The sequence below is a fragment of the Diceros bicornis genome, chromosome 24, assembly GCF_020826845.1.
Source record: "Diceros bicornis minor isolate mBicDic1 chromosome 24, mDicBic1.mat.cur, whole genome shotgun sequence".
NCBI lineage: Eukaryota > Metazoa > Chordata > Mammalia > Perissodactyla > Rhinocerotidae > Diceros > Diceros bicornis.
This window is the reverse complement of record NC_080763.1, coordinates 5078360-5103128: the sequence shown is the minus strand read 5'-3', so window position 1 is coordinate 5103128 and position 24769 is coordinate 5078360. Positions and strand designations below refer to the sequence as shown.

At 38.2% G+C, this 24769-nt stretch overlaps 1 protein-coding gene across 1 annotated transcript in view; it reads left to right on the top strand.

Moving 5' to 3' along the window:
* WDHD1 (WD repeat and HMG-box DNA binding protein 1) overlaps nt 1–24769 on the top strand; it is a 64137-nt gene that overhangs the window by 25169 nt on the left and 14199 nt on the right. Inside the window, exons 12-15 of the mRNA XM_058566954.1 lie at nt 2319–2503; nt 5025–5266; nt 7446–7583; nt 9622–9778. Of these exons, the coding sequence (XP_058422937.1) occupies nt 2319–2503; nt 5025–5266; nt 7446–7583; nt 9622–9778 (722 nt within the window). The remainder of the gene's footprint in view (nt 1–2318; nt 2504–5024; nt 5267–7445; nt 7584–9621; nt 9779–24769) is intronic.

Here is a 24769-nt window from a genome sequence, read left to right as displayed (position 1 = left end):
TCTTTTTGCTGAGGAAGACTGGCTCTGAGCTAACATCTATTGCCAATCCTCCTCCTTTTTTTTTTCCCCAAAGCCCTGGTCGATAGTTCTATGTCGTAGTTGCACATCCTTCTAGTTGCTGTATGTGGGACGCGGCCTCAGTATGGCCAGAGAAGCGGTGTGTCAGTGCGCACCTGGGATCCGAACCCGGGCCGCTGGTAGCGGAGGGCGAGCATTTAACCGCTAAGCCACGGGGCCGGCCCTCAACCTTATTATTGAAAATTGTGTTAAATAAAATTCTGCTTTGCAAAATGATATATAATAAACATAAGTAAATGTGACTGTATGTCTTTCAATTTTCTTGGCTATACTTCCAAACCTTATTTCTCGTATTATATTAGTTTTATATAGAAGATTATACTGATTCCAAAACATTAGTTAGAAGGTATTTTTTAGAACACAGCTCCTGGGGCCGCCCCTGTGGCCTAGCGGTTAAGTGCATGCACTCCGCTGCTGGTGGCCCAGGTTCGGATCCCAGGCGTGCACCGACGCACCACTTGTCAGGCCATGCTGTGGTGGCGTCCCATATAAAGTGGAGGAAGATGAGCACAGATGTTAGCTCAGGGCCAGTCTTCCTCACAAAAGAAAAAAAAAATGAGCAAGGACAATTCACAAATGACTAATAAATGTGAAAAATATTTATTAAAAAAAAAAAAAAGAACACAGCTCCTAATATAGTATATTAGAAGGTGATAGATGCTATGAAAAAAAAAAAACGATTTGCCCCTTTTCCCCACCCCACCTCACTGGAATGTTAGCTCCCCAAGGATAGAGATTTTTCTGTTTTGTTTACTGATAGCACTTAGAACAAGATATGGCACAGTTGGCATTAAATAGATATTTCCTGAATGGATGAATGACTATATTAGCTTTTTGTCTTAAGTTTGAGAGCTAAAAAAGTTTGATATTTCTGTTTGTTGGTTATTTGAGGTTTTCCACTGAGGACTTTGCCTGTTGTCCTTTTTGAAAGATATAGGCCTGGCATAAATTTGTATGTAAATATTAAAGACAATGTTTTATTTTAATAAAACTTTGTGGACAGTAATCATCAAGTAATGTCTTAATTGTTTCTATTATTGTAAACTATTTTATTTATAGTTATATTTGTAGTAGAGAAAAGGCAATGCTAGGGCCTAGTGTGAGCCTATAGTGTACATCAGTCGAAGGTAAGTTCTCTAAAATGGTATCAATTTATTTTCCCTTAAAATGTATGTGTTTATTCCTATAATATAAACCAGTTAGGTGGAACAGAAAAATATGCTGTCATTTATATCCATTTGTTGTTGTTAGTGCCGTCGAGTCGATTCTGGACTCCTAGCAACCCTGTGGACAGCAGAGTGGAACCCTGCCTGGTCTTTTTGTGCCATCCTCTCACCTCCTGGCACTATATCAGACAATGCTCCACTGCTCTTCATAGGGTTAATTTTTTAGAAGCGCGTGGCCCGGTCCTTCTTCCTAGACTGTCTTAGTCTGGAAGTCCGCTGAAACCTGTCCACCTTGGGTGACCCTGTTGGTATTTGAAATACTGGTGGTGTAGCTTTCAGTATCACAGCAACAGGCAGCTGCCACAGTATGACAGCCCTCAGACAGGTGGTGTGATTCCCTGATTAGGAAACAAACTTAGGCCTTAGTGGTGAGAGCAGTGAATCTTTTTTTTTTTTTATAATTTTATTTATTTATTTTTCCCCCAAAGCCCCAGTAGATAGTTGTATGTCATAGTTGCACATCCTTCTAGTTGCTGTATGTGGGACGCAGCCTCAGCATGGCCTGAGAAGCGGTGCGTTGGTGCGCGCCCGGGACCTGAACCCGGGCCACCAGCAGCGGAGCGCGTGCACTTAACCGCTAAGCCACGGGGCCGGCCCAGAGCAGTGAATCTTAATGACAAGACCCCTACGGTGGGCTATTTACATCTCAATTTTTGAAATGTTTCCTTTGAGGAATTTAATGGTTTGGTTGTTCAAAGGCCAATTGTAAAGTATTTTTTAAATGACAGTAATGTGATTTTTAATTTTAAAAAATATTAAATGAAATATTTCATTTCCTTATATATATATATATTATATAGATACCATCTTCTCATGAAGAAAAGAATGATTGTAGCTCTGGTGTTACTACTGTTACCTGAAACTATTTAGAAGTAGAAGAGCCGTGGTTGCTCCTGTAACTTAAACCTTGATACATACTGAGATATAATATTTGTCAATTGGTACTACTTTAGCTTACTGATTGTAGGTGCTTCATTTGTTCTCAGACTTGTGTTTAACCTTACATGTTTGCAGGTGTGGAACTCTATTGGAATTATTCGCTGCTATAATGATGAGCAAGACAATGCCATAGATGTGGAGTTCCATGATACTTCCATACACCATGCAACACACTTATCAAACACTTTGAATTATACAGTAGCAGATCTTTCCCATGAAGCTATTTTATTGGCATGTGAAAGCACCGATGAACTAGCAAGGTAAATTCAAGATTGTTAAGATGAATTTGTCACTGTTGAACTGTTAGATATAATTGTTGAAATTCAATACAAAAAGTTAATAAAAATATTTTATCTTTTGTAGTATGGAATTTCAGAAAGAAGAGCTTAGTGCAAATACCAGCCCACCTATAATACCTCAGAACTTATGTCCCCTCATTACATTCTCTAACTATATGTCAAAATGATGTGACATGATTTATAATGCAAGAGAAATGGGACTGTTTTTACATTGTTATTGTTTTTTATTGGTGGTATAAGAGTAATACATATTAATTGTAAACAAACAAACTTAAGTACAGGATGTTTAGAAGGTGAAATTTCCCCCCAGAATTCTACTGTCAGATATAACTACTGTTAACAATTTGGTCTGTTTTCTTCTAGATTTCTTTTTGTATGAACCCCCCCCCTTTTAAAATTTACTTATTGAGGTATAATTTATATACAATAAAATGCGCCCATTTTAAGTGTATAGTTTGATGAGTTTGACAAATGTATATATACTCAGGTAACCACTATCACAACAAAAATATTTTTTATCACTCAAAAACGTTCCCTCATATCCCTATGCCGTTAATCCAATCCCAGCCTTGGACAATTACTGATGTGGGTTTTTTTTTGTCACTATACATTAGATTTGAAACTTCTCTTTAAAAAAAAAGAGGAAAAACACACCAAAAAATGTTATCAGTACTATTCATTGGTTTGATTTTTTTTACTTAATATGTTTTGTACCTCTTAGATATTTTGATAGGTAGGTAGATAGACAGACAGACGAATAATCACGATGGAAAAGCAGTGGATGCAGAATCCGTATTTTTTTTAAAGAAGAAAAAATACTTTACTCAGCTTTTTGTTATTCCAGCCAGATTGCCCTCTTCTAATCTCTTTTCTTCAGCTGATCATATTGCTTACACACTTGATTATAGAGTTTACTAACTCCCAGGTGATTTGAAATTCAAATCCTTCTGATTGGATATATTAGTTCCTTGCTCAAAGTGTGGTCCACAAACTAGGGGCATGGGTGACCTGGAGCTTGTCGAAAATGTAGAATCAGACCCCACCTCAGACCTTTTGAATCAGAATCTGCATTTTAACAAGATCCTCAGGTGATTGAGTATGTATTAAAGTCTAAGAAACACTGTATTAGGTCATTTTAACATTTTAATTGGTTTCCTAATTTACACATTGTAAAATGAACTCAATACTTCATAATTGAATTAAATCAGTTTGCTAAAATAAATCACTGTTGACACAGTGCCTCTAACTCATAATATCTTACATAATTAGAACATTTATTTCTGTCTATAATTTTTTTTTTTGCCAGGGAAGATTTGCTCAGAGCTAGCATCCGTTGCCAATCTTCCTCTATTTTTGCTTGAGGGAGATTGTCTCTGAGCTAACATCTGTGCCAGTCTTCCTCTATTTTGTATGTGCGTCACTGCCACAGCACGGCTGACGAATGGTGTAGGTCCACACCCGGGATCCAAACCTGAGAACCTGTGCTGCTGAAGCAGAACACGTGAACTTGGTGGCTAAGCCATGGGGCCAGCCCCTCCATGTGTAATTTTGATCTCAAAATTGGTCTTGCTCTTTGTCTTCCTAGATATATTATTTCACAGCTTTATACAATGTTACCTTTTCATTTTAAAATTGAATTTAAAATTACTGTTCAGAAAGTCAGTTCTGTCTCTGATTCTGAATGCTATGGTATCTGCGTTTTGAAGCTTAAGTTTAATAATACTTACACTTGCATATATGTTTGCAAAGAAAAAAGACTGGACACATAAATTGTAAGCAACGGTTGGTAATCTCGCTGGTGGGATTGTGTGTGATTTTTTTTCTTTTTCTCTTTTTATTCTTCCATACTAAATTTTTTTTGGCAATGAGAGAACTGTTGCCTAACATTTTGATGCTTCCTTCCTTTTTAAAAATTTGGTTGTGGGGGCCAGCCCCGTGGCGTAGCGGTTAAGTACACGCACTCCGCTGGTGGCCGCCCGGGTTTGGATCCCAGGAGCCACCGATGCACTGCTTGTCAGGCCATGCTGTGGCGGCGTCCCATATAAAGTAGAGGAAGATGGGCACGGATGTTAGCCCAGGGCCAGACTTCCTCAGCAAAAAGAGGAGGATTGGCATGGATGTTAGCTCAGGGCTGATCTTCCTCACCAAAAAAAAAAAATTTTTTTTATTAGGTTGTGATGCTTACATGTATTTACAACCTAGGAACGTACTCTGCAGATTTGGCCTGCTTTTTTCATTTAATGTTGTGTTGTGAGCATTTCCCTGTCTCTTTAAATATTCTTCAATAACGTGACTGTTAGTGGTGTTAATATATTCATTTTAAGTATATTTTATAATTACTTTCGTAAAGCCATTTCTTGTAGTATTTGTGTATAACAGAAAAATAAACTATTTGGTTTTGTTACTAGGTGTCATGATTAGTTACATATATAAAATATCAAATACGAAAGTTTGATTGTTTCTGTCTTGTTTTGATTGTCAGCAAACTTCACTGCCTGCACTTCAGTTCTTGGGATTCAAGCAAGGAGTGGATCGTAGACATGCCGCAGAATGAGGATATTGAAGCCATATGTCTTGGTCAGGGATGGGCTGCTGCCGCCACTAGTGCCTTGCTCCTCCGATTGTTCACTATTGGAGGTGTTCAGAAAGAGGTTTTCAGTCTTCCTGGGCCTGTGGTGTCAATGGCAGGACATGGAGAACAGCTTTTCATTGTTTATCATAGAGGTAGGTTTTTTCTTGTCTTGTATAATTTTACCATGACCTGAAGTAAAATGGAAATTACGTGAGCTTTTTTTCCTCCCTCTTTTTTTGTCTTGGATTATATACCTCCTTTTGCAGTTATTATAGCATTTGAATCAGTGTAATCTTTGAATATACAGAATTTTGTTGTATTTACTAGTAGCGATGAAAATTAAAACATTTTGTTTATAGAAGAACTGTGTTAGAGAAAGAATTTCAAGGTAGAGTTTGGTTAATTACTTCCATGTCTGTATCTTATAAGAATTTTCAGGGTTTAAATGCCTCAAAAAATAAACTAACTCCTGGTGTGAAGGACCAAAATAGCTTTGAATATGACTTTTTGAAAAGTTGCTGCCTTCTTTTCGTCACCTCATATTCTCTCTTCAGTCTCCACCACTATGCTCAGACTAGTTTTGTCAAGGTTACAATGATCTCTTTATGCTTATTTTTTAATGATTCCACTGGAAATACTTTCTTCTCTTGGCTTCTGTGACATCACTTTCCTGATTTTTTCCTCTCTGATAACTGCCTCAGCTCTTTTGCTGGCTCCTCCTCCTCTGCCAGCCTCTTAGCTGAAGTCTTCCAGGACTTAGTCACAGCCCCTCTTCTCTACTGCTCTCTCTAGGTCAGGAACTTTCAGTCTTTTGACTGGTTAGCCATAGTAAGAAGTTCATTCTACATTGCTATCCTGTACATCTCAGCAAATGTAACTGAAACGAAGTCTCATGGACAATATTTCCTGTATGCTTTCATTTTTCTTTAAATGCTGGTTGCAAATCTAAATTGATTTCTTGACTCATAGGTCAAAACATGCAGTTTGAGAAACTATCCTGGGAAATCTTATCAAGGCCCATGGCTTTAAATACATCTATGTGTCCGTGACTTCTAAATTAATATCACCAGCCCTGCTCTCTTCTTGTGTCGCCAGACTTACATATCCAGTTGTCCACTTGAAATCTCTATGTAGAGTTTTGATATGCATCTCAAACTTAACTTGGTCACAATAAAACTTTTGACTTTTTTTTTCCCTCCAAACTTGCTTCTTAGTTTCCCCGTATCGGTAAATGGCATACTATCAATCCAGCTGCTCAAGTCAGGAATGTAAGAGTTATCCTTGATTCTTCTCTTTCTCTTACCTCCCACATCAACTCTGTCAGTAAGGTCATGTCATCATGTCAGTTCTATAGAATAACACATTCCAAATCTGGCTGTTCATCTCCTCCACTAAAAGCCCAGTTCAACCCAGATGTTATCTCTTGGGCTACTGCAGTATCCTCCTAACTAGTCTTTCAACTTCAATTCTTACCTTCCACAACCCATTCTCCACATAGCAGCCTGGGTGATCTTTTAAAAACATAAATCAGATCACATTCCTCTTCTGCTCAAATTCCTCTGATGACTTCCCATTGCTTTTAGATTAAAAATCAAACTCCTTATCACAGCTGGCAGGGTCCTACATGATCTGACATTTGCCTGCCTCTGCAACCTCATCTCTTGCCACTTTTTCTCTTGTTACTCGTTCTGGCCATACTGGCTTCTTTGTGTTCTTCAAACTCAGCAAGCTTGTTCCCACCTTAGGCTCTTTTCCTTAGTTGTTCCCTCCCTCTGCTGTAGTGCTCCTTCCCCTAACATTTGGATGGTTGCCTCCAACTTGCAATTCATGTCTCAGCTTAAATTTTACTTTCTCAAAGAGGCCACCTCTGACTATCCAATCTCAAGTAACCACTCAGTCTAGCGCTCTGTATCACATTATTTTAACTCTGATAACACTTAGCATTTTTTGTTCTTTTTCTTTCTTCTTTTTTGTTTTTTTTTTATTAATTTGTTTGTCTTCTCCTACCTACATGTGAATTTCAAGAGAACAGTGACTTTGTCTTGTTTACCATTGTAGTCCCAGTGCCTGGCACATAGTTAGCTCTCTGTAAATATTTCTTAAGTGAACGAATTAGGACTTATAACCACTTTCTAGTAATAGTCCATGTAACATAGTATTCTGCTTCTAATACCTGAATGGTGCCTCAGTTGAGTGAGTTATCCATAAAAAGTAGTGCTTGTTAATCTAAGAATTAATCACAAAATCAATTCAATTCACAGGAAATAATTTAGACTGCATTATAGCTAAATAATCTTTGATACCTGATTTATATTTACATTTTCTCACTAGGTACAGGATTTGATGGGGATCAGTGCCTTGGAGTTCAACTGCTAGAGCTGGGGAAAGAGAAAAAACAAATTTTTTATGGTGATTCTCTTCCTCTTACAAGGAAGTCCTACCTTGTATGGGTTGGATTTTCAGCTGAAGGCAAGATAAATTCATTTATTTATATTAAAGACATTTTTTAAGAAGAAAATGGGGGCCGGCCTGGTGGCACAAGCGGTTAAGTGTGGGTGCTGCGCTGCGGTGGCCTGGGGTTCGCCGGTTCGGATCCTGGGTGCGCACCCACAGCCATGCTGTGGCGGCATCCCATATAAAGTGGAGGAAGATGGGCATGGATGTTAGCGCAGGGCCAGTCTTCCTCAGCAAAAAAAAAAAAAAAAAAGAGGAGGATTGGCCGATGTTAGCATAGGGCTGATCTCCTCCCAAAAAAAAAAAAAGAAGAAGAAGAAAATGGTTTCACTGTTTTATCCTGATAATTTCTTTGAAGATAAGTTATCTATATAATATGTTTAAAATTTTTTATTTTATTATGTTGGCAAAACTGGAAATTGGAATTATTAGGCAAGGTAGCCATTGTTTTATGTACTAGATCTTTTTTTGTTCATGGGAATTCTCATTAGAAAACTTACAAAGAAGGAAATATATTTTTCTGAAAGTTTTATAGATAGTAAGGAGGAGATACAAATGGTACAATTGTGGCTTTTGTAGTAGATTCTACTTAAAAATCAGGAATTTTCTATTGCTACACTGTCTACTACAGTAGCCACTAGCCACATGTGGCTGTTGAGCACTTGAAATATGGCTAATCTGAATTGAGATGTGCTGTAAGTATAAAATACTCTCCAGATTTTGAAGACTTAGTATGAAAAAAAGAATGAAAAAAAATCTCATTAAGGGGCCGGGCTGGTGGCGTAGCGGTTAAGTTCACGTGCTCCACTTTGGCGGCCCAGGGTTTGCTGGTTCAGATCCTGGGCGCAGACCTATATACCACTCATCAAGCCATCCTGTGGTGGCGTATATCAAGTAGAGGAAGATTGGCGACAGATGTTAGCTCAGGGGCAATCTCCCTCACCAAAAAAAAAAAAAAATCTCATTAATAATTCTTTTCATTGATTACATGTTAAAATGGTTATTTTTTGGATGTATTAGATTTAATGAAATATATTATTAGAATTAACTTCACTTTATTCCCCCTTTTCTCATGTAGCATTAGGAAATTAAAAATTACATTTGTGGCTTACATGACATTTCTGTTGGACAGTCCTGTTGTAGATTGATTTAATAGTGGCTTCTGAAAGATGATTTGAAGGATACAGAGGAGTATCTTATTTTAAGGCACCTGTTAACCCTGTCTGCTGGCTTAAATATTTCTGTTATTGGAGATTTGTGCCCTTCAATTACATCGTTGGAAACTCCAGTTTGTCTTTAAAACATCAGCCATTTCTGGGTGTGTTTTCCATTGGGGTATTATTAGTCATTAAAGCTTTAATAATGTGACCATTGATAACTCCCATTTGTATAGCTTTATTTTTTCCAATTACCAATCAGATCTAGACTCTGAGGAAACTGCTGTTTGCAGAGTGAGAGGGCTGTGAAGTCACAGATAAGAAAAGGGGTAATTAGGGAATTTGCTGTATGCTTCCCAAGATGGGAGCAGAGTAGGTGGGAACTAGGGATGCTTACTTGTTTCCTAGGTAAGAATTGCTTACCTGGGAGTTGGGGAGCAGCACAGCGACAAGGCAAAGAAAGAGAGGGAGGAAGAGGAGTACTGAAGACAGAATTCTCTGCGTCATCACCTTGCGTCAGGTTCTGGGCGTTTTTCCAAATCTCTCTTAACCAGGGAGGCTTCGGATTCAAATTTAATTTTTTTACTGAAATTGGCTTCTAAAAATATTGCTATATTCCAGCAGGTGGCATAGTTTTTACTGAAACTGTCAGTTTTTTCCTCTTATTTTGGTAAATTTCAGACATATCATATGCAATTTTTTCCCCTTTCTATAGTTAGGTCTTAACTGTATGTAGTTAATGATTTTTTGTGGGAAATAATCTTGAATTATTTGCCCTTTTGTTTTGGTTTTTGCTTTTGAATTGGAAGTTGAATCATTGGTATGTATTTTTAAAATAGGATTTAACAAATACGTAACTGTGTTTCCAAGCGACTTGTTTTTTTCTTGCTGTATAGGTACCCCCTGTTATGTGGATTCAGAAGGCATTGTTCGAATGCTTAACAGAGGGCTTGGTAATACATGGACTCCAGTATGTAACACTAGAGAACACTGCAAAGGAAAATCTGATCACTACTGGGTGGTTGGTATCCATGAAAATCCCCAGCAACTGAGGTGGGCTATTAGAAAATGCTTAAAGTGTATTTTTTGTCTTTCACCTTAGTTCATTTACTTGCTTTCCATATTCACTAAATTAGAATTTGTTTATATTCACTTGAAAGTTTTCAACCAATTTCTTGACTTGGAACTTATTGAACAAAACAGAAATTGTTAGTGTGACTGTAGCATCATTTCAGCCAGACAGGGAGGAGAGTTCTGGTTAAACATGGCATTTCATCTTTTATTACAGCCTTTTATTTTTAACTATGAATAGAATTGAATGTATGTAATTCCGCTGCTTTTTGAGATTTTTAGCTTAATTATTGTAGTCGGGGAGAGGGCTAGTAGAAATTTAGTGGTTGACTGCAAGTGTAGAATTCTCAGTCCATATAGTCTCTGTTCGGTATTGTGTTGAAGATTTTCCTCTTTTTTTGACACCTGATATCTTCTCGATCTAAAAGATTGTCAGTGACGTTATGTAGGTACTTAGTGAACAAAGAGGTCTCTGCTTTCATAGAGCTTACAGTCTGGGGAGACAGATAACAGAAACAAGTAAATATTAATTACTACTTGGGATAAATGCCAGTAATTAATCTGAGCAGGCCCATGATGAAGAATCACAGAAGGGCACGTTCTAGGTGGAGTGATCACAAAAAACTCCTATGGAGGTAGCATTTAAAATGAGACCTGAGGGCCAAAGAGTCTGCCATGGAAGAATGAAGTGAAAAGCAATCCATGCAGAGTAAACAGTGAAGGGGAGGAAGACTATCCTCTACCCTCTCTGGGTCCTTTCTGGCTGGGCTACAAATTAAATTAACATGAGACCAAATAGCAGGAGAAAATCAAACAAAGCTTTATAACATGTATACATGGGAGAGACCTGGGGAAACTGAGTATCTCAACAAAATGGTGGAGGTTCCCTCTTCTTAAATAGATTTAGGTAAAGACAAAGGAGGATGTTGGGGGTGGGGGGAGTCAGTTATGGGAGATTGCCAGAAAAGCACAGTAAGGTTATTATGCAGTCTCACCTTCTGCATCTTCCCGGTACAGAGAGGGAGATACCTTTACAAATGGAGATTTCCCCTACAAATGTAAGTGTCTCTTACAAAGAATAACTGCAACTTCTACTTGGAATGGGCTTAGCAAGGACCCTCCCAGTCTATCCATGCCCAGAGTTAAATTCTTTTAGGCAGTTAGTGGTGGGGGGAGGTCAAAGTTTCTTTCAGAAAAAATAATCAAGGTAAAGAGTCATATTTTGAGGTGGCCAATTCTGATCTCCCACAACAGGATGTACAAAGGCCTGAGGTCAGAAAGCACTTGGTATATTTGAGCAATTGAAAGGATCTAAATGTGGCTAGAGTATAAGGAACAAGGGATGGTGGGGGGCATAAGTCCAAGATGATATCAGAAAGTTAAGCACAGGCTGCATTATAAGATAGAGGATAGAGAGTCTGGATTTTATTCGAAGTGCATCAGGAAGCCATTCAAGGGTTTTATCGAGGGGCTGGCCCCGTGACTTGGTGGTTAAGTGCGTGCGGTCCGCTACTGGTGGCCCGGGTTCGGATCCCAGGGGCACACCAACGCACTGCTTGTCCGGACGTGCTGAGGTGGCATCCCACATACAGCAACTAGAAGGATGTGCAACTATGACATACAACTATCTACTGGGGCTTTGGGGAGAAAAAGGGAAAACAAAGGAGGAGGATTGGCAACAGATGTTAACACAGGGCCAGTCTTCCTCAGCAAAAAGAGGAGGATTGGCATGGATGTTAGCTCAGGGCTGATCTTCCTCACAAAAAAAGGGGGGGGTGGTATTTATCCAGGGGAATGATGTAATCTGATTTGTGCTGTAAAAAGAGATATATGTATAGTAAATGGATTGGCAGGGGTAAAACTGAAAGTAGGGAGACCAGTTTTCATCCAGGGGATTTATCCCCTCTTCAAGCGATGTTTGGAAATGTGGGGTATTGTTTTTAGCTGTCACGGTGATTAGGGATTACTCTGGCATTTAGAGAGCTAGGCCTGGGTTGTTAAACATTTTGCAGTGTGCAGGATGGTCCCTCCCCAAATGCTATCAGTGCCTCCATTGAGAAACACTGAGGAAGATTTTGCAGTCATCTAGCTGAGCTATAACTATGGCTGGAGCTATTGTGCGGGTGGAAATGAAGAGAAGCAGATTCAAGATAGAAACAGTAGGATTTGTTGTTAGATCAGGGATTGAGAGTGAGAGAGAAGAATCAATAATGACACCCATGTTTCTAGTTAAAGCAACTAGATGGATAGTCAAACCATTTATAGAGATAAGGGAGATGAAAATGAATTCTCTCTTGGGTGTGCTAAAGTTTGAAATGCCTGCAAAATATCCAAATAGAGCTATCAAGAAGGTATTGGAATATAAAATTTGAATTTAGAGGAAGAATTTTGGCTAGAGATATAAATTTTGGAATCACCAGAATATAGATGGTATTTAAAGTCCTAGTAATAAATGAGATGACTTAGAAGAAAAAAGGTCTCAGAACGTAAACCTAAGAAATTCCAACATTTAGAGGTCATGTCTTGGAGTAGGAGCTTTTGAATGAGACAAAAGGAGGATTAGCTAAGCAAGTAAGAGAAAATCACCTGAAGAGCGTCATATCACAGAAGCTAGAACTGAAGACTGTTTCAAGAAAGAGGCAGTAGTCAGAAAGGGAAATAAAAACTGCTCTCAAATATATGAAAAGATGATTGATATCACTCAAAATAAGATAAATACAAATCAAAACTGAAAAGAAAATTCTCTTTTTACCTATCAAATGGGAAAAATCTGAAAATTTGATAACACTCTTAGTTGGTGAGGCTGTGGGGAAATAATCACATTCATACATTGCTGATGAGAGTATAAATTGGTTACAGTCTCTATGGAAGGCAATTTTTCAAAAACTACCAGAGTTAAAAATGCGTATGCCCTTTGATCCAATAATTCTACTTTTATTTTTTATTATTTTTATTTTATTTTATTTTTTAAATTAATTATTTTTTGTGTGTATGAGGAAGATCAGCCCTGAGCTAACGTCTCACAATCCTCCTCTTTTTGCTGAGGAAGACTGGCCCTGGGCTAACATGCATGCCCATCTTCCTCCACTTTATATGGGATGCAGCCACAGCATGGCTTGACAAGTGGTGTGTCGGTGCGCGCCGGGGATCCAAACTGGCGAGCCCTGGGCCACCGCAGCAGACCACGTGCACTTAACCGCTTGCGCCACCGGGCTGGCCCAATAATTCTACTTTTAAGATTTGTCCTACTGATATACTAGTACTTGCTATTTAAAGTATGATCCGTGGACCAGCAGCATCAGCATCACCAGGGAGTTTATTAGAAATGCTGAATCTCAGATCAGACCTACTGAATCAGAACCTGCACTTTAACAAGATCTTCAGGTGATTCATATGCATATTAAAGTTTAGGAAGCACTGCTGCTAGCAAATATGGGAAATGATACATGTAAAAGATATCCTGCATTGTAGGATTGTTAATATTAGCAAAAGATTGGAAACTTAAATTTCCATTAGTAGAAGAATAGAGAAATAAATTCTGTACATCTATACACTAGAATACTATGTAATTTTTTTAGAAGGGTGAAGCAAATCATATATATGATAAGGGACATGTATCCAGAATATATAAAGAAACTCTTACAACTCAAGAAAAGACAACTCAATTAAAAAACAGGCAAAGGATTTGAATAGACATTTCTCCAGAGAAGATATATGCATGGCCAATAAGCATATGAAAAGATATTCAGCATTATTAGTCATTAGAGAAATGCAAATCAAAACCAAAGAGATACTGCTTCAGACACACTAGGATGGCTATAATCCAAAAACAGACAATAACAAGTGTTGGTGAGGATGCAGAGAAATTAGAACCTTCAGACTTCACTGCGTGGAAATGTAAAATGGTATAGTTTAGCAGTTCCTCAAAAGGTTAAACATAGAGTTACTGTATGACCCAGCTATTCCACTCCTAGGTATATAACCAAGAGAATTGAAAACATCCATACAAAAACTTGTACTTGACTGTTCATAGTAGATTTATTCCTAATAGCTAAAAAGTGGAAACAATGCAAATGTCCATTAACTGATGAATGGATAAAAGTAAAATGTGGTATATCCATACAGTGGAATATTATTGGGTTATAAAAAGGAATGAAATACTGATACATGCTACAACATGGATGAACCTTGAAAACATGCTAAATGAAGGAAGCCGGACACAAATGGCTACGTATTATATGATTTCCTTTATATGAAATATACAGAATAGGCAAAGCTATAGAGACAGAAACTAGATTAGTGGTTGCCAGGGGCTTGCAGGGGAGAGGGCTGTGGAGAATAGGGAGTGACTAGTAGTGGGTGTGAGGTTTCTCTTTGGGGTGATGAAAATGTTTTGTTTTTTGTTTGTTTTGCTGAGGAAGAGTCACCCTGAGCTAACATCTGTTGCCAATCTTCCTCTTTTTGTATGTGAGCCCCCACCACAGCATGGCCACTGACAGATGAGTGGTGTAGGTCGGTGCCCAGGAACTGAACCCCGGGCAGCTGAAGCAGAGCACGCTGAACTTAACCACTAGGCCACAGGGACTGGCCCCGAAAATGTTTCGGATTTAGATAGTGGTGATACAAGCACATCTTTGACTATACTAAAAATTGCATTGTATACTCTGGTGTGATATGGCCGTGGTACATTCTAGGTGAACTTTGGTATATGAATTATATCATTTTTTTTTTTTGATGTTTTACTAGTTTTTAACATTGTGAAATTTTGGGTTGTACATTTTTGTTTGTCCATCACCATATATATGACTCCCTTCACCCCTTGTGCCCACCCCCCACCCCCACTGCCCCTGGTAACCACCATACAGTTTTCTCTGTCCATGTGTTGGTTTATATTCCACATATGAGTGAGATCATACAGTGGTTGTCTTTCTCTTTCTGGCTTATTTCACTTAACATAATACGCTCCAGGCCCATCCATGTTGTTGCAAATGGGATGATTTTGTCTTTTTTTATGGCTGAGTAGTATTCCATTGTATATATATACCACATTTTCTTAATCCAATCGTCAGTTGAGGAACACTTAGGTTGCTTCCACTTCTTGGCTATGGTGAATAGTGCTGCAATGAACATAGGGGTGCATAAGCCTCTTTGGATTGTTGATTTCAGGTTCGTTGGATACATTCCCCGTAGTGGGATGGCTGGGTCATAGGGCATCTCTATTTTTAATTCTTTGAGGAATCTCCATACCGTTTTCCACAGAGGCTGCACCAGTTTGCATTCCCAGCAGCTGTGTATGAGGGTTCCTGTTTCTCCACATCCTCTCCAACATTTGTTGCTTTTTGTCTTGGTGATTATAGCCATTCTAACGGGAGTGAGGTGATATCTTAGTGTTGTTTTGATTTGCATTTCCCTGATGATTAGTGATGTTGAACATCTTTTCATGTGCCTATTGGCCATCTGTATATCTTCTTTGGAGAAGTGTCTGTTCATTTCCTCTGCCCATTTTTTGATCGGGTTGTTTGTTTTTTTGTTGTTCAGTTGTGTGAGTTCTTTATATATTATGGAGATCAACCCCTTGTCAGATATATGTTTTGCAAATATTCTCTCCCAGCTGGTGGGTTGTCTGTTCATCTTGATTCTGGTTTCGTTTGTCTTGTAGAAGTTCTTTAATCTGATAAAGTCCCACTTGTTTATTTTTTCTTTAGTTTCCCTAGTCTGGGTAGGCATGTCATCCAAAAAGATTCCTTTATGACCAATGTCAAATAGTGTGTTGCCTATATTTTCTTCTATGAGTTTTATAGTTTCAGGTCTCACCTTCAGGTCTTTGATCCATTTTGAGTTAATTTTTGTGAATGGCGATAGCAGATGGTCCACTTTCATTCTTTTGCATGTGGCTGTCCAGTTTTCCCAACACCGTTTATTGAAGAGACTTTCCTTTCTCCGTTGTATGTTCTTAGCACCTTTGTCGAAAATTAGCTGTCCGTATATGTGTGGTTTTATTTCTGGGCTTTCAATTTTGTTCCATTGATCTGTGTGTCTGTTTTTGTACCAGTACCTTGCTGTTTTGATTACTATTGCTTTGTAGTATGTTTTGAAGTCAAGGATTGTGATGCCTCCTGCTTTGTTCTTTTTTCTTAGGATTGCTTTAGCTATTCGGGGTCTTTTGTTGCCCCATATAAATTTTAGTATTCTTTTTTCTATTTCTGTGAAAAATGTCATTGGGATTCTGATTGGGGTTGCATTGAATCTGTAGATTGCTTTAGGTAATATAGACATTTTAACTATGTTTATTCTTCCAATCCGTGTGCATGGGATATCTTTCCATTTCTTTATGTCATCATGGATTTCTTTCAATAATGTCTTATAGTTCTCATTGTATAGGTCATTCACCTCCTTGGTAAGATTTATTCCTAGGTATTTTATTCTTTTTGATGCAATTGTAAATGGTATTATCTTTTTGAGCTCTCTTTCTGTTAGTTCATTATTAGCATACAGAAATGCAACTGATTTTTGTAGATTGATTTTGTACCCTGCAACTTTGCTGTAGTTGTTGATTATTTCTAATAGTTTTCCAACAGATTCTTTAGCGTTCTCTCTATATAAAATCATGTCATCTGCAAATAGTGCGAATTTCACTTCTTCGTTACCTATTTGGATTCCTTTTATTCCTTTTTCTTGCCTAATTGCTCTGGCCAAAATCTCCAGTACTATGTTGAACAGGAGTGATGAGAGTGGGCAGCCCTGCCTCGTTCCTGTTCTCAGAGGAATAGCTTTCAGTCTTTCCCCATTGAGTATGATGTTGGCTGTGGGTTTGTCATAAATAGCCTTTATTATGTTGAGGTACTTTCCTTCTATTCCCATTTTGTTGAGAGTTGTTATCATAAATGGATGTTGTATCTTGTCAAATGCCTCCTCTGAGTCTATTGAGATGACCATGTGGTTTTTATTCTGTTTTGTTGATGTAATGTATCACATGGATTGATTTGCGCATGTTGAACCATCCCTGTGTCCCTGGTATAAATCCCACTTGATCATGGTGTATGATCTTTTCAATGTATTGCTGTATTCGGTTTGCCAATATTTTGTTGAGGATTTTTGATCTATGTTCATCAGCGATATTGGCCTGTAATTTTCTTTCTTTGTATTGTCTTTTTCTGGCTTTGGTATCAGGGTGATGTTGGCCTCGTAGAATGATTTAGGAAGTGTTCCATCGTCCTCTATTTTTTGGAATAGTTTGAGAAGGATGGGTATTAAATCTTCTTTGAATGTTTGGTAAAATTCACTGGAGAAGCCATCTGGTCCTGGACTTTTAGTTTGGGGGAGGTTTTTTGATTACTATTTCAATCTGTTTACTTGTGATTGGTGTATTCAGATTCTCCATTTCTTCTTGGTTCAGTTTTGGGAGGTTGTATGAGTCTAAGAATTTATCCATTTCTTCTAGATTGTCCAATTTGTTGGCATATAATTTCTCATAGTATTCTCTTAAAATCCTCTGTATTTCCCTGGTATCCGTTGTAATTTCTCCTCTTTCATTTCTAATTTTATTTACTTGAGCCTTTTCTCTTTTTTTCTTAGTAAGCCTGGCTAAGGGTTTGTTGATTTTGTTTATCTTCTCAAAGAACCCACTCTTTGTTTCATTAATCCTTTCTACTGTTTTTTGGGTCTCAATTTCATTTATTTCTGCTCTGATTTTTATTATTTCTCTCCTTCTGCTGACTTGGGGCTTTGTTTGTTCTGCTTTTTCTAGTTCTGTTAGGTGTGATTTAAGGTTGCTTATTTGGGCTTTTTCTTGTTTGTTAAGGTGGGCTTGTATCGCTATGAGTTTCCCTCTCAGGACCGCTTTTGCTGCATCCCATATGGTTTGGTATGGCATATTTTCATTTTCGTTTGTTTCCAGATAGTTTTTGATTTCTCCTTTAATTTCATCAATGATCCATTGGTTGTTCAGTAGCATGTTGTTTAATCTCCACATTTTTGTCACTTTCCCAGTTTTTTTTTCATGGTTCATTTCCAGTTTCATAGCATTATGATCTGAAAAGATGTTTGTTATGATTTCAATCTTCTTAAATTTATTGAGGCTTGCTTTGTTTCCCAACATATGGTCTATCCTTGAGAATGTTCCATGCGCACTTGAGAAGAGTGTGTAGTCAGCTGTGTTTGGATGGAGTGCTCTGTATATGTCTACTAGGTCCATCTCGTCCAGTTTTTCATTTAAGTCTACTATTTCTTTATTGACTTTTTGTCTGGATGATCTATCCATTGATGTAAGTGGGGTATTAAGATCCCCTACTATTATTGTGTGGTTGTTAATGTCTCCTTTTAGGTTTGTTAATAGTTGCTTTATGTACATTGGTGCTCCTATGTTGGGTGCATATATATTTATAAGTGATATGTCTTCTTGGTGGAGTGTCCCTTTTATCATTATATATTTCCCTTCTTTGTCTTTCTTAACCTGTTTTATCTTGAAGTCTACTTTGTCTGATATGAGTATGGCAACACCTGCTTTCTTTTGTTTGCCATTAGCTTGGAGTATTGTCTTCCATCCTTTCACTCTGAGCCTGTGCTTGTCTTTAGTGCTGAGATGTGTTTCCTGGAGGCAGCATATTGTTGGGTCTTGCTTTTTAATCCATCCTGCCACTCTGTATCTTTTGATTGGAGAGTTCAATCCATTTACATTTAGGGTAATCATTGATATATGAGGGCTTAATGTTGCTGTTTTGTCACTTATTTTCTGGTTCTTTTGCGTTTCCTTTGTTTCTTGTCCCATTTGTTTCGGACTGCCAATTCAGTTTGGTTGTTCTGTCTTATAACTCTTCTAGTTTTCTCTTTGTTTATCATATGTGGTTTTGTTTTGATTATTTGTTTAGTGGTTACCTTGAGGTTTGGGTAAAAAATCTTGTGTATGAGATATTCCATTATCTGATGGCCTCCTATTTCCTTATACTAAGTCAATTCAATCACTTTCCTCTTCCCCTTCTAAGTCGTTCTTGTTATATACCTTATTCTATCTTGTGTTGTGGCTGTGTGTTTACAGTGATGAGGTTAAATTTATTTTTGATGAGTTTCTTCCTTTGATCTTTGAATTTAGTATTTAAGTGGTTGCTAACCTATTCCGGTAAAGATCTACTATTTTTCTGAGTTTATCTACCTATTTTTCTCCTTGCTCCAAGCTTTGTATTCCCTTTCTCTTCTTTTTTTCAGGCCTGAGGGCCTTCTTGAGTATTTCTTGTAGTGGGGGTCTCGTGGCCATGAACTCCCTTAGCTTTTGTTTATCTGGGAGAGTTACTATTTCTCCATCATATTTGAAGGATATTTTTGCTGGATAGAGTATTCTTGCCTGAAAGTTTTTCTTTCAGTATTTTGAATATATCATTCCAGTCTCTCCTAGCCTGTAAAGTTTCTGTTGAGAAATCTGCTGAGAGCCTGATGGGAGTTCCTTTGTACGTTATTTTTTGTTTTTGTCTAGCTGCCCTTAATATTGTTTCTTTGTCGTTGACCCTGGCTAGCCTTACCACTAGGTGTCGTGGAGAGGCCCTTTGTCTGTTAATATATTTAGGTGACCTGTTGGCTTCGCTTACTGGTATTTCCTGCTCCTTCCCCAGATTTGGGAAATTCTCAGCTATTATTTCCTTGAATAGGCTCTCTGTTCCTCTTTCCCTCTCCTCTCCCTCAGGAATACCTATAATTCTTATGTTACATTTCCTAATAGAGTCACATATTTCTCGGAGACTTTCTTCATTTCTTTTTAGTCTTAGTTCTCTCTCCTCTTCCATCTGGAGCATATCTGTATTCCTATCCTCTAAAGTGCTAATTCTTTCCTCCATATTGTCAGCTCTGTTCTTTAAAGATTCCAGATTCTCCTTTATCTCCTCCATTGTGTTCTTCATCTCCATCAGTACTGATTGGTTTTTCTTTATGATTTCAATCTCTTTTGTGAAGAAACTCCTAATCTCATTGAATTGTTTGTCTGTGTTGTCTCGTATTTCGTGGAGTGTTTTTATGATAGCTATTTTGAAATCTCTGTCATTTAGATTATGGATTTCTGTGTCTTCGGGGTTGATTTCTGGGTGCTTGTCATTTTGTTTCTGGTCTGGTGATTTCATATATCTTTGCATTGTGGTTCCTGTGTTGGTTTTAATAATTTTATTTATTTATTTATTTTTTCCCCCCAAAGCCCCAGTAGATAGTTGTATGTCATAGTTGCACATTCTTCTGGTTGCTGTATGTGGGATGCGGCCTCAGCATGGCCGGAGAAGTGGTGCGTCGGTGGGAACCCGGGATCTGAACCCGGGCTGCCAGCAGTGGAGCGCGTGCACTTAACCGCTAAGCCACGGGGCTGGCCCTTTTTTAAATAATTTTTTATTTATTTCCTGTGTTGGTTTTGTTTTTCCTCATCCTGGAAATCTCTGGTTGCAATTTCCACCCGCTGCCACTGTGTGGTGGTAAAGGGCTGTGTAGTCTAAGTCCCCTGCGCTCTGCTGCGATCTGCAGGTCGGGTCGTTTGATCTGGTCTGTCGGGATCGGTTGCTCTGGTCTGGTTGGCTGAGCTGCAGGGTCCCGTTTGCAGGGAGGAGGCGTTCTCTCTTTTGCCCTCTGGGTCCCTGGCGTGGGGGACCTCTTGTTCGCCCCTTGTATCCGCTCTCTGGGGTGCTCAGATGTTGATGGTAGCCCTGTGGCTCTTCTGAGTCCTCCGTGTGGGAGTTTCCCACTGGCTGAGAGAGCCGAAGAGCTACGGTTTCCCCGCAGAGGGCCACCCCTCCCCCCTCTCTGGGAGCCGCAGGGACCGGGATCGCTGATCTGATGGGGAGGGAGAGGAGTTCTCCTTACCTCTCCCCACTTCCTCCTGGCGGAGCACGTTCCGCTCTCAGATGTGCGGCAGTGTGGATCTTTCCGATCTAGCTTTTCACTGTCTGGGATTCCGTTGTTGGTCTGTGACTGTTCCTTTTGTTGTATCTTATGGGGTAAGAGTTCACGGCAAAGCTCACTCCGCCATGACACTGACGTCACTCCCTGAATTATATCTTAATAAAACTTATTAAAAAGTTTTAATGTAATGATGTGGAAAGATCTGCAAGATGTGTTAAGTGAAATGAATACCATTTGTATAAAAGGGAGAGAGAATGAGAATACTGCATAATTGTATTTGTTTGTATATATGCCAAAGAATTCCTGGAAGAGTAAAAAGGAAACTAAGAATAGTAGTCACCTGGCAGAGGGAACTCAGTGGATAATATAGGAAACTTCCTCTATATTCTTTTTTATACTTTTTATGCGTGTAAATATATTACTTGTTCAGAAATTAAATAAGTTAAATTGTTTTTTTTAATGAAAGAGGCAATTCAATAACCTGAATAAGATAAGGCTAGAAGTCAGATTTAAGACTTCTTAACTTGGCTACGTGGAAGTTACTGGTAACCCTTATAAAAGTGATTTTAGTGATATGATAAATTCCAGATTGTGGTGGGCTGAGAACATGGGAGGTAAAGAAATGAAAGTATAATATGTAGATAACTCTTCAAGAAGTTTGGCTGTGAAGAGGAGCAGAGATATGGGGAGGTATCTAAAGGAAGATGAGAAGTCAAACAAGATATTATTTACCGTGGGTGATTGTAGAGCATTTTTGTAGTCTTTTGGCAATAAATTCAGTAAGGAGGGTGAGATTGACAATGTAAGAAAAGAAGACAACCAAAGGAATGAAATTCTCAAAAAAGATGGTAGATTTTAGACCACCTGTCTAAAACGGGAAGATACGAGATTTTATCAGTTATAGAGAGAGGGAGGAAGATACACACAAATGCAGATAGATTTGGTAGTTGAAAGGTGACAGGAATTCCTGTCTGATGAAGCAAGGTCAAGGGTATTTTTAAGGCACTGGTTGGCAGTGTGGGATGTTTGAGAAGAGAAGACATAGTCTTCTAAGAAAATACAAAATTGAACTTAGTAGAGAACTGTAGAGGAATTGCTGGTTATTATGTCTCTGTCTTGGGTTTTCAAAATCTCCAAATATTCCATTATTGACATGTTTAGTATCAGGAGTATATTAGTTAACTGTTTTTAACAGTTCTTAGGCTGTATGTCCATTTCCATGAATCAAGTTATTTAGTAATTTGAATGAAAGAATTCACGTTTTATCTTAATAAGAGGTTAAGTTTTGAACCTATAAGGATCTTTTACTATTCCATCTAATGTTTATTCAAGTAAGATGATTCATTTTGCTAGTGAATGTCATTATCTTAAGGAGGTATGTGAAATTATTTATTTGCAATGAATAATTTTGTTTTTTCATTTAATTTTAATATTATAAATACTTTATCAAGTTTAATTTTTACACCCCCTAGTCATTTATACCACCAGCCTTCTTTTCTTATCTGCTTTTCAGTTAAGGTCTGCAAAGAGTTTTAACTCTCATTAAAGGACATGATAATTACAGCTAGTAACGTTTAACTGTTAAATTCAACATGGGATAAAGAAATAATGGACTCTAAATTATAGCTCTTAGACTTGGAAGGATTTTAGAAATTGTCTAGGCCAGTGGCTCTTGACATTTTAAAGTATAAGAACCCTTTTAAATGTCAAAACATTTCATGACCTCTAAATGATAGTAGCTTCTACATTTAGTATCAGTTGATAGAGAAAATCTAAAATAACAGAAAACTTCTATAGACCTAAAAATTATATTTTATTTTTTATTTTTTTTGTGAGGAAGATCAGCCCTGAGCTAACATCCATGCTAATCCTCCTCTTTTTGCTGAGGAAGACCGGCCCTAAGCTAACATCTATTGCCAATCCTCCTCCTTTTTTTCCCTTTTTCTCTCCAAAGCCCCAGTAGATAGTTGTATGTCATAGTTGCACATCCTTCTAGTTGGTGTATGTGGGATGCCGCCCCAGCATGGCCAGACAAGTGGTGCGTTGGTGCACGCCTGGGATCTGAACCCCGGGCTGCCAGTAGCGGAGCACGTGCACTTAACCGCTAAGCCACGGGGCCAGCCCCTAAAAATTATATTTTAACATAAATTTGTATTTATAAATTACAGCATCTACATGCATGTGAAAACTCTAGTACTAAAGTGGAAACTTTTAAAATTTGTTCTACAGACACTTCATGGTGCCTGTGTGAATGAATGGACACTTTGCCTTAGCAGCCCTACAGTGATAAAAGAATGGGAACCACCAGTTTCTTCTGGCCCAGTTCCTGTGCTCTCTGCCTTCACTCCCAGTCCTTCTCCCCAATTTTTACAGATGAGAAAACTGAGGTCCAAAAAGGTTAAGTAACTTATTTGAGATGACACAGCTAGTTAGTGGCAGAAAAGTTACAATATTTTCTGTACATATTGGAGTATAGGAACAATGGGAGTTGAGTTGATAAGTGGACTGAAAGAATAAACACTTCTCCCTTAAGAACCAGCTTATTCTAGGAGAATAATGGAATTACTGAGGAGAGTCTCATCCAGCAGACATTTGAAACACCGAGAAGATATGCTGAAAAATCTGTTAATAAAAACGTATATACCATGATAAATTGATCAGAATGTTTTTAATTTTTTCCTTGCTTTATTTTGGAAGAATAAACTTGAATCAGAAGACTTTTGCAAGATTGGAAGCTACCATTTTGCAGTATGGCTTACAGCACTTTTCATACCAGCTTTCCTTATATTTAGACACATTTAGAGATGATTAATTTTCTTCCTATAGATAGAGATACATAAAAGGTCAGAGAAGAAAATTCTACGACCACTTTTAGTAGCCAGTAGCCTGCTGCTGTGTTTAATGAGACTTACCTATCTTTGCTCTCAAGAACTTCACCCTTGATAGGTGACTTGAAACCTCTAATGCCTCTGTTTGCTCTTAGTGTCTGTGGTAAGGATGATGAACCACTTGCTCCCTGGGAAGGCAGTGTTGCCTAGTGGTCCACAGCTCAAGCTCTGCAATCACACTGCCTGTGGTGGTGTCCTGACTAAAATGCTCACTTGTGTGGCCCTGGCCATGACACTTAGACTCTCGGTGCCCCTGTTTCCTCGTCTCTAAAACCAGGATGAAACTAGTACCCTTCTCACAGAATTGCTGTGAAGATGAAGTGCGTTAATATGTAGCATGTGCTTAGAAAAGTGCCTGGCTCTTAGTGAGTCTTCCTTGAATGCCAGCTCTTAATAATAACAGCAGTTTTCTTAAAGAAAATAAAAAAACAATTTACTTAAAGGCATTTAGCCATGTATTTCATGGTTAATGATACCTGTTTCTTTATTCTTTTCGTTTTAAATGCTTTTTTTAAACTCAGATTTAGCAATATTTACGCTTTCTTTTTGTTCAGGAGTACATTTTGCTAAAAATAATGTTTAAAAAATTTATTTGAGTCTGTACAAAACACCTGCCTTTAATTATGAATATAAGTAAGTACTGAGCTGTAGAGGTACCACTCCTACCTCCGTTTGAAATGAACTTCAGTTTAGCAAAACTGTCTTTATGGTTTCCTTAAAGGACTTTTTATGTGATCACTACTGGTTAATACATAACTGAGAGTTGACTAATTTTGTGTGCTAGTTTAATTTGCATTCTAGAAACATCAGCCTTCCTTCTTTTTCTCTTTAGTGTTTAAAAGCTCTGTCTTGAGTTAAACATACTTGAAAACAACATTTTTTTTTGAGTTGTGTTCATTTAACCAATATTTGTTATAGTGCTGACTGTACGTGCTGCCTTACGCAAAGATAAATAAGGCCAGCAGCCTGACAATTGGCTTGTAAAATCAGAGTCCCCTCGGACACGGGAGGTCCTGTCCAGCCAGAAGACAGCGCAAAACTCGCTGGGGGGGAAGGCCAGTCTGGACACTGGCCCCAGTTTTCTCCAGTTTGATATTTTTCAACTCTTCCTTTAATATAATAGAAGAACAAATTTTGTGATTTGAAGAGGAATTGAAGTAATTTTGTCTCATTAGTAAACTGTGGTTTATTTTTTTGACATTTTTTCCTCCAAATGGTT